The sequence below is a fragment of the Vombatus ursinus genome, unplaced genomic scaffold, assembly GCF_900497805.2.
Source record: "Vombatus ursinus unplaced genomic scaffold, bare-nosed wombat genome assembly UNPS02014798.1, whole genome shotgun sequence".
Taxonomy (NCBI): domain Eukaryota; kingdom Metazoa; phylum Chordata; class Mammalia; order Diprotodontia; family Vombatidae; genus Vombatus; species Vombatus ursinus.
In genome coordinates this window covers 54,866,588-54,876,877 of record NW_020954576.1, presented here as the reverse complement: position 1 = coordinate 54,876,877, position 10,290 = coordinate 54,866,588, and the positions used below count along the sequence as shown (strand labels likewise).

The 10,290-nt window shown below is 47.2% G+C and overlaps 2 protein-coding genes across 2 annotated transcripts in view; one reads left to right on the top strand and one right to left on the bottom strand.

The window, feature by feature from the left end:
- LOC114049494 (DC-STAMP domain-containing protein 2-like) overlaps positions 1-8,567 on the bottom strand; it is a 13,134-nt gene extending 4,567 nt beyond the window's left edge. Inside the window, exons 1-8 of the mRNA XM_027870734.1 lie at positions 8,297-8,567; positions 7,294-7,464; positions 6,217-6,318; positions 4,803-5,000; positions 4,439-4,504; positions 3,741-3,954; positions 2,547-2,704; positions 933-1,097 (exon numbers count right to left, since the gene is read on the bottom strand). Coding sequence (XP_027726535.1) covers positions 933-1,097; positions 2,547-2,704; positions 3,741-3,954; positions 4,439-4,504; positions 4,803-5,000; positions 6,217-6,318; positions 7,294-7,464; positions 8,297-8,552 — 1,330 coding nt within the window. The 5' untranslated portion in view covers positions 8,553-8,567. The remainder of the gene's footprint in view (positions 1-932; positions 1,098-2,546; positions 2,705-3,740; positions 3,955-4,438; positions 4,505-4,802; positions 5,001-6,216; positions 6,319-7,293; positions 7,465-8,296) is intronic.
- Positions 8,568-8,975: 408 nt separating this feature from the next.
- LOC114050229 (E3 ubiquitin-protein ligase DCST1-like) overlaps positions 8,976-10,290 on the top strand; it is a 15,423-nt gene continuing 14,108 nt past the window's right edge. The window contains 5 exon segments of the mRNA XM_027871876.1: positions 8,976-9,045; positions 9,299-9,424; positions 9,757-9,784; positions 9,786-9,886; positions 9,977-10,051. Coding sequence (XP_027727677.1) covers positions 8,976-9,045; positions 9,299-9,424; positions 9,757-9,784; positions 9,786-9,886; positions 9,977-10,051 — 400 coding nt within the window.

The following is a 10,290-nucleotide window of genomic DNA, read 5'->3' as shown; positions in this document are numbered from 1 at the left end:
ACACACACACACACACACACACACACACACACACACATGCCCTTTGCCCAGAAAGCCTTAGCACCATCACCTGTAATCCATTCTAAATGGGTATAGCACCATGCCCAGGTCAAGGCAGGCAGATAGTAGAATATGTTCAACTCATGTCGGCCAAAATAACCAGATGAAAAAGGCAATTGGGTGGTGTGGTGGTTAAGAGCACAAGACTTGACTTGGAATTAAGAAGACCTGTGTTTAGTAGATAGAGCACCCACCCTGGAGTCAGGAGGACCTAAGTTCAAATGCATCCTCAGATACTTACTAGCTATGTGACCTTGGGCAAGTCACTTAACCCTGACTGCCTCCAACAACAAACAAACAAAAAAGGAAGGCTTGAATTCAAATCCTGTCTCAGACACTTGCTATTTGTGTGACCCTGGGCAAGCCATTTAACTTCTGTTTGCCTCAATTTTTTCATCTATAAAATGGGAATAATAACTACCACCTCCTGGGTTGTTGTGAGGATCAAATGAGATGTTTTCAAGGACTTTTGCAAACCTTAAAGCATGATATAAATGCTATTATTATTAAGGGGGAACTGAATTTGGAGTTAGACAACCTGGGTTTGAAGTCCTACCTTGGTGACATTGAATAAGTCACTTCTCTTTGATGAATCTGTTTTGTCAAATGCATATAAAAACCCTACTAGCCCAGAGGGTTGAAGGGATGACCACTATTACATAGGAGAAGGTGGAGATAAACTTGAAGATATGTAACATCCCTTCCAGCTCTAAATCTCACTCTTTTGATCCAGGACAAGAGGTAAAACTTGGTTGGAAGTTTAAAGGAAGGGAATGGAGAGTAAGAGTTGGAGAAGGGTTAAGGGGGTGGGTCAGAGGGTCCAGAGGAGGGCAATCAGAGGAGTTGCAGGTCGATAGGATGGGAGCTCTCACTCCGAGTCACGATCTCCCCCTGCAGCCAATAGCGAGCCAGGTCCAGCAGCCAGAAGATAGCATAGTCCAGTACCACTAGCAGCAACACCACCAGCAGATGTCGGATTAGGGTGAAGGTCGCCAAGGTGTAATGCATCCGCTCCATCCGGGACAGGTATAGGGAACCTGAAAAGGAAGAAGAGTCTAGGGGAGAAGAAGACTGGCACCAGAGACTCAGCACAGCCAGAGGTGCTACATGGAAGTGGTGCCCACAAAGTAGGCTGGTGAATAACAATCCCTTCCATTATAGGACCCCCTATACCTCTACCCTATACCATGACCCTGTCCACCAAGAAATAAGAGTCCTACTTGGTCATGGGCAGCTAGGTGGTACAGTGGATAGAGCATCTGACCTGGAATCAGGAGGACCTGAGTTCAAATCTGGCCTCAGACACTAGCTGTGTGACCCCGGGCAAATCCCTTAACCCTCTTTTCCTCATTTTCCTCATCTGTCAAATGAGCTGGAGGAGGAAATGGCAAACCATTACAGTATCCTTGCCAAGAAAACTCCAAATGGGTTCATGAAGAGTCAGATATGACTGAAACAACTCAACAATAACAATGCTCTGTTATACTTAGTCATGCTTGGCAACCTAACTGGGCCTCAGTCTTCTAATATAGAAAATCATCCTGAATGGTGAAGATGGGGGTCAGGGAATGCCTTGCCAAAAAATATACATCCACAACACAGCCACAAGGGGTCCCTTTTGCCAAATGTGTAGAATCCCACCCCCTTGCCATGGAAGTGCTATATAAATATGAACTATTGTTATAATATTTAAACATTTACATAGTACTTTAAGATTTGCAAAGAGCTCCAAATAAGTTATTTCACTGGTGATGACGGTGATGATTATGTCTGGGGACTGGACCTGCTATTTCATTGCTATAGGGAACTCTCAGAAGTGGAAAATCCCTTCTGCCGATGCTGGTCTTCACCTTCTCTGCAATCTATAGTCTTAGACTCTTGCTAAAGACACTGAGAGTTTAAGTGATGATGGTGATGATGCCCACTCATGCCAGCACAAGCCTTGTCTTTCTAGAATCTCCAGCTCTACTTCTCTGCTGTAGCTGGGCAAAGTTGGTCCTCATCTCCCAGCCCCACATGAACCATTCATTCTCCACCAAGTCCCTCTGTCCCTCTTAGATATCCTTCCTCCTTCCCATCACTGGTCCATGAGCTCTTCCAGAAAGCCTTCCCAAAGTAACTACCTATCCTCTGATGGCCCTCCCATCCCTCTCCATGCCTCCAATTCTGATGTGTAGAGTTTTGTCTAGATAAATCACTGGACCTTCCCTCTCTCTTCTTCTATGTCCTTGAGGCAATGGTAATGGGAAGTCAAAAGGGTGTTTGGCCTTATAAAACTGGAATCTCCCCAAAGGTAGAGTCTGTGTGTCCTGCTCCATCTGAGTCTTTTCCTAACATTAAAGACAGAGATCTGCCAACAAATGATGTGGACAGTACTAATAGTAACCAGAACTCCATGGCACAGGGTCCTAGCATTCCTACCCTTCCTCGGACGCCTCCTAATACTGTCTTCAGGAAACTTCTGTCTTTTAGAGTTACACAATCACCTGGCCGGATATATCGGGTGCATTCCCTGAGGCTCAGGGGCAAGACTGAAGGCAGACCAGCCTGGATCCGGATGGCATCCATACGCATAAAGCGGTTGGTTATGTAGATGTTGTCAAAGTTGTCCTGAGTCAGGTAACGGTAGCGGTAGAAGAGGGCTCTGGAGGAGGGAGAGGTGAGGGAGGTCTCAGAGCCATTCAGGGCCTCATTCCTAAGAGAGGTCCAGAGCTGGGACTGCCCACCCTAGGAATTTGTACAACACTTGACAAGTTTGAGAACTGGACCCTCTGCCACCCCCAACCACTCTCCTTTTGAGGTTATGGACCTTTATTCTCATAAATGCAGCTTGATTTATAAATCTAGGCCATGGAGAGGGGAATTTTCTGGCATTAAAAAATATGTTAAAAAGTTTCAAACAAACAAACATATATACTTATTAAAAGGAAGATAAACCATGATATAAATAATCAGTCTTAATCCAAGAGAACAGATGATGGAACATACTTCCCTCTTCTCCATAAAGAGGTAGAGTACTGCAAGCACAGAATATGACATACATTGTCAGAGATACTGCAGGAGGCAGCTACTTGGTGCTAAGCGTAGAGTGCTGTGCTTAGAGTCAGGAAGATCTGAGTTCATATACAGCCTTAGACATATCTTAGCTATGTGACCTTGGGCAAGTCACTTAACCTCAGTTTGCCTCATTTTTCTTAACTGTAAAATTGGGATAATAATAATACCTACTTCCCACATTATTGTGAGAATCAAATGAGATAATATTTATGAGGTATTTAGTAGTGTCTGGCTTATAGTAGTTGCTATATAGTTGCTAATTATTATTATTATTATTATTATTATTATTACAGTTACAGTAATGTTTCTTATATTGATTGGTTTCCATAAACAGTTTTTCTTTGTTACAGGAGAGGTTTCACTAGGAGGAGATATTGGAAAATGTCTAAACAAAGCATTAATGAAACTAAAAAATAAAGGAAAAAACAAAGAACCAAGCTGTACCCCAGGCAGGTTTATACCTTCCTACTCCTGGTCCTAGGTTTGGATTGGTCAGTATCAACCTGGAAATTCCTTCTAAGAAATGTCAGGTGCCCCTCTCACTACAAGGCCTCTGAGACTTTGAAACCCCCCACTCCCTACTCCCAGATCCCCTGCCTTCCACGTTCCCCCCCTCCCCTTACTGGAGGTAGAGGAAAATTAACAGTAGCGGAGTGGTGTGGCCAAGCAGGGCCAGGGTCTCCCTGATGGGATGTAGCCTCAGGTTGACAGCCTCTCGAAGGTCAAAGGCCACCTGAGACAGGCTTCGGGAAGAGTTGAGATTCACTTTGAAGTGATGGGAGGTTGTGACGTTGAACTCAAACTCCCTACGCACACGGTTAATCAATTGAATCACCGCTGGAGGAGGTAATAGGAATAAGAAGTGAGCAGTCAGGGCAAGGGCACAATCCCATCAAGAAGGAGGGATCCAGTATGAAAGATGTCAGTCACATTCATGAACCAAAAAACCCATCTGGGTGGGAGGAGGTATTCATTCATTCATTCAAACATCAAGCACCTGCTAGGGACCAGGCACTGTGATGGTGCAGGGGGTAGGGGCGGACATGCCAGGCTACAAAGATAAATAAAACAAAGCCTTTTGCCTTTAAGGAGTTCTTGACCTCAAAAGGAGATCAAGCACATGAAAGTATTTTGTGTTAGAATATATCACATGTGGATCTGGACCCATGGGGTAGCATTCTATGGAATACAAATGAAAAGGAAGAGGGACCTCAGGAATCAAGAAGCAGCCCTGAGAATAATGATTGCCCAGCCTGAAGAGATCAGCTTATTGGGAATTGGGGGGCACCTCTGGGATACAAAATAGGGCAGGGTGACTCACGGGTGCCAATGGTGGCCCGCAAGAATGGCTGTAGATAGCGGGGGATGACACAGAACAGCTGGGCCACTGGGAATGGCAGAGGGGTGAGAGGACAGAAAAATCAGAAGGAGGAACAGATCCATGGGGTCACTTATCTCCCAGTATCAGCCATGTCCTCCAATGACCCTGTTACTTCTCACTCTTCACCTCCATTGGTCTCCCTTCTTTGGTTTTATGCCCTCCCCATCAAACCCAAGTCCCTGCTAGCCCCATCCTTCATTCTTTCCTCATTGTCTCTTCCCCACCCTGACCATCCACTCCCACCCCCCAATCTCACTACACGCAATGATTTCCCCAACCACCTCTACAGTGGGCCCATCCTTACCAGTGGCCAGACCACAGAGTAGCAGCTTGAAAGGCATGAGGATATAGCAGAGGTGGTAGAACAGGGGCACTGCCTTCATGCAGCGATCCTTTGCATCGTCAAAGATCTTCGCACACTTTGAGTAGGGTGAGCCTAGCTCAGAATTGCACACATCGCCAATGTGCAAAAGCCAGTACCACACATTTCGCAGGGCCCTGACTAGGGAGGGGAGGGTGGGTAGAATGAGCATCCAATAAATAACTTGCTGGACACATGAATAGATGGATGGATAGATGAATGGATGGATGGATTGCCATTATCCTCTCATACATTTTCTCTCTCTTACATAAAACCCACCTATAACTAATCCTCTTCCTTATGTAACAAGGTGGATCCAGAAAACAAGGGAAGGTAGAGGGGGAAGTGGGCAACTAGGTGGCAAAAGATTACAGGATTTGGGTCAGGAAGATGTGAGTTCAAATCCGGCCTCAGACACTTACTAGCTATGTGACCCTGGACAAGTCACTTAACCTCTGCCTGCTTCAGGTGTTTTTGTTTTTGTTTGTTTGTTTGTTTTTTGGTGAGGCAATCAGAGTGAAATGACTTGCCCAGGGTCACACACCTAGTAAGTGTCAAGTGTCTGTGGCTGGATTTGAACTCAGGTCCTCCTGACTCCAAAGCCGGAGCTCTATCCACTGCACCACCTAGCTGCCCCTACTTCAGTTTTTTTCAACTGTATAATGGGGATAATAATAGCACCTATCTCCCAGGGTTGTTGTGAGGATCAAGTGAGATACTACCTGCAAAGTGCTTAGCACAATGCCAATGCTTTTCCCCTTCTCTCCTCTTCCTTCCCCTCTCCTTCTCCCTGGAGGAAGTAGGCATAGCCATGGCCCTCTGTGCTTCCTCCTAATAGTTCTGGTTTCCCAGGAATGTACTAGAACTGGAGGCCAGACATGCTTGATAGTCCTCCTTTTCAAAGTAGGGCAACCCATTTGGTGCTAAGGAAGAATCCAGATCTCATCTTTCATACAAGTGCTAGGTCTGGAGGACAGGATCATTGGTTTTTTGGTTTTGTTTTGTTTTTTGTTGTTGTTGTTGTTGATTTTTGGTGTTTTGTTTTGTTTTGGGTGAGGCAACTGGGGTTAAGTGATTTGCCCAGAGTCACACAGCTAGTGAGTGTTATGTGTCTGAGGCCGGATTTGAACTCAGGTCCTCCCGACTCCAGGGCTGGTGCTCTATCCACCGTGCCACCTAGCTGCCCCTGTTGTTGGTTATTTTTTTAGATTGGATCAGTCAAATGGAATATAAGAGGGAGAGTGGCCCAGACCAAAGATGAACACATCAGGGTGAAGAGTTAAGAGGTGAGAGGATGAGGGAGTTTCATTGTGCTTTTTGGCTATGAAAAGAGTATACTGTAGGCAAATGAACTGACCTACGTGCTTCACGCCATCCATGATAGAACGGAAGAATTTCCGGATCCGGTCAGCGACCTCCTTGGCCTTCCCTGCAATGGCCTTGATCTTTTTCAGGGCACCTAGGAAGAAATAGCAGGGGATAAAAGGAGGTGGGGTGGGGAAATCCTTCCCATAGGTCTGAGCCCTGACCCCTGAGGTATAGGGGAGGTTGACCCAGAGCCTGAGAACATGGACTACCGCTTGGTGTTTGGGAAGGGACACTAGATTCATAGTCAGAAGGCAGCCTTTGCCACTTACTAAGTGTGCTAACAGAGCCCAATCACTTAACCTCCCTAAACCACTTTCAAAATGAGTATTAAATGAATCTTTACCAGAGCCCAAACTAGACATTTTTTTCCAGTGGCAGTAGTGGTACAGAGGGTATTCCAACCTAAGTGAGGTCATTTTGGGAGAGGGGGCAGCCTATGAAGCTCAGTTGGCCCTTGCCCTGGTGGGTTAAGGAGGAAGGAAGGCCCTGGGGCAATGGAGCAGAAGGAACGTGACTCAAGGTGCTTCTGGCCACAGGATTAGCCAACAGACAGAATTCTGTAAGGGAAGTGAGTTCAGATGCTGTAGGGAGGGAGCCCATCTTCCCAAGCTAGTTATAACTGATATTTGCACTACCTCCCTTGCAGGGCAGTTGTGAAGAAAGTGCTTTGTTAGCCTGAAAGCATCTCAGGAATGGGAGTGGTTACATCTCGGAGGATGGAAGAGGATGCCAAGATTTCATAGGATCATAGAGCTGGAAGAGGCCTATTTGAATCCCTCATTTTACAGATGGGGAAATTGAAGCCCAGAGAGCAGAAGTAATTTGTCCAAGGTCACATAGGCTGCAGAATGAGCATTCGATTCCATATCATGTGGTTCCAAATCCTCTTCATGAGATCACTAGACCACCCTCCTTTCCAAGTCCCCTCATTGTAAAGTAGAAACCATGATGCCAGATACCCAAGACACGGGGGTATTGAAGTAGGGGGGGGAGGTGAGAGCAGGAAAAAGGCAATAACTCTGGAGAAGGAGGTGAAGAGTCGGGGCAGAAGGGAGGGAACTCTTACTGATTAGGGGCTGCCGGGCCCGCTGAAGCACCTCCGCACTCTGGTTAAGGGCCAGCTCTGCCCCACAAGCCACAGAATCACTCGCCCTACTGAAGTTTCTGATAATGTTGGCACAGGGGCCCTGCATAACCAGCCCAAAGGCTGCAATCAGCAGCAGTGTCCGGCCCTGTCCTGGTGGAGATAATGAGCTCTCAGAATCCTCACTAGGGTATCACCCCAAACCCTTCTCAGACTCCAACCCCAACTTTTTTGTTCCTTCAAGAACCCACTCTAAGGTGGATTAGATGGGGATTTGGCTACTTTTCCACCCTCTCTAGCTGCTGATGCTGTTGCCCCCCCAGACCATCAGAGGCCACTCCTGGGAAGAGTTGAAGCACTCTGCTCTGCATATCCTAGAGCCAGCTTTTCTCATCTTCACCCCCAAATCCAACCTTCCTCATCTTCATCCCAAGACCTGGCCTTCCTCATCTTCCCCCCCCAAATCCAACCTTCCTCATCTTCATCCCAGGACTTAGCCTTCCTCATCTTCACCCCCAAATTCAACCTTCCTCATCTTTATCCAAGGACCCAGCCTTCCTCATCTTCACCCCCAAATCCAACCTTCCTCATCTTCACCCCAGGATATGGGCTGCCCTATTTCTTGATTTGACCTCTTTGAGACTTTCCCTTCTCTAGCCATCACTCCCCTATGTGTATTGTTTCCCTAATTAATACCTAAGCTTCTTAGATCAGGAACTATCATCTCTACTTTCGATTTGTATCCCCAGCACTTAATCCCAATTACTCTTCACCTCTTCCCCCACTGTTCCTACAGCTGCCCCCTTGATGCCAGTGTCCTCCCAGGTCCTGGCCCTCTTTGCAGTGATTCTTTCTCCCCTACCTCCTAGGGTTCCCTTGGTCTTGATACCTCATCAGCCCAGGTGTTCTCCCAGCCCTCTTTTCTCTGTAGTAACAACCCAGCCTCTCTCTCTCTGTCTCCCCCCCCCCATGTCACTGGACTCACGAGAAAAGGCCTGAGGCAGCAGCAGCAGGACAGTCATGCGAACAGAACGAGAAAAGCCCATACCTAGGCCCAAGAAGATAGCTAGAGAGAGAGTGCCCACCAGGCAGGTCCAAGGACTGTGCCCCTGCACCAACAGGCCCAGAAGCCCATAGGTTGTAGCCACGGCGAGGCCCAGGATAAAGCCACCCACACTCTGAGCCACTTCTTGTCCCTTGCTCTGCTCCCTTGCCCACAAAGGGACCTCTTTGCCAGTCATGGATTTGGGGTACAGCTTCTGTACTCATCTGTTCGTTGAGATGCCCACTGGGCTCTGCTCAGAGGCACCTCTTTCTTAAAGGAGCCACAAGCTTGGATCTACCACACCCCTGTACCAATATTCTAAAGTTCCAGAATGTCTCTTAAAGAAGAATTCCCTTTCCCAGTTCACCTAGTTTCCAAGGTCAGGGCTAGGGATGGAGAGTCACATACCCTAAATCTTTCCTATCCTTGGAGCATTCCCTAGACCCTACTGGGAATCAAGGAGAAAAAGGGGATAGATACTCCCCCTTACTATAAAAGGAAGGGAGATTGAAGAGGTAGAATGATCTTCCGCCTTCCCCAACAGAACTCAAAATGAGGTCACAGAAGAGGCAGTTGGGGGTGAGAAGGGATTATCAAAGCATCTAGTATAAGCATCGTCATGGGAGGTAAACTGAGTCAAGCCAAGGCAGCTGGCTTGGAAGGTCAGAGGAAGACACCAGCCCATACCAGTAAGTCACATTCTCAGTGACACCCTCCCCTTCCTCCTTTACTCATCATCTCCACTAATGTCCCCTCAGCCCCCGCCACTCTTCACTTAGTGTTCTCTCAGCCCCTATTTCTGGAGTGCTTATATTTTTCCCTACATCCTCTAGCTGTGCTATGCCCAATTGGACAAACCCAACCAAAGTTACTGATTGGACTGTATGCCGACAACCCCATGAGAAAAATGGGATGGCATTTAGGCAGCGCATTCCTTTATAGCTGTGAATCAGTTCCTGAGCTGGGGGCTGCCTGCTCCCTGTGCCCGGTTTGTGTGGAGAAAGCCAGGAGAATTTCCTGTCACTGCGTTCCTACTGGGAGCCGGCACTGGAGGGCTCCTGGCGGTGGGTGAGTAGGTCACAGAACCACAGAATCCAAGAATTTGGGAGCTGGAAGTGACCTAAGTTCCCCTCTAGTCAGTACGTAACACAGAAGACCTCCCACTATAATATACCTAATGAGAGGGCATCCACCTCAAGGGCCTCTAATGAGGGGGAACTTAGCTCCTCAGTCCGTTCTACTTTTTACTCTGATTGTTAGAAGCTCTTCCCTGACATCAAGCTTAAAATGATCATTTTGCAACTGCTACCCTTTATTCCTATTTTTACCCTCTGCCCTTCACATAACAGCCCTTCAGATATTTAGAGACAGCTAGAATCTCTGTGCCTTCTCTTCTCCAGGTGAAACATCCCAGTTTCTTCAGCCTATCCTATGAACTAAAGGCCCTTCATTTTGGCTGTCCTTCTGTAGACACTCTCCAACTTTGCAATTTCCTTCTTAAAACATCCCTGGAGCCTCCTGCTCATCCCAGTAGGGATTATTTATAAGGAGAGGAGTGGGGACCAAGCAGACAGCAGAGGAGGACTTGTTTCCTTTTAATGTTGACCCTCTGGTCTCCAGGTCTCGCCCACATTTTGCTGACCCCCATAAACCTCTATGAAGAGCAGAAGATAATGTTGATGTACAGCATGGTGGGTGAGTGCAAAAAGATGTCATGTTATGACAGCAGCACCCAAGGCGGTAAATTTATGCTCAGCCATGAGTACCTTTCCTGAGTCAAAGCCCTGTCTAGTGTGTGGAGAAGGGATCCAGAGGTCCAGAGGCAGAAGGCTCCCAATCTGATAGAAGTGACAGAACATATCTGCCCAGAACACACAGTGGGACACTGGGAGAAGGGCAGAACCGTGGGAGGGCAGGTAATTGAGCTGGTTAGT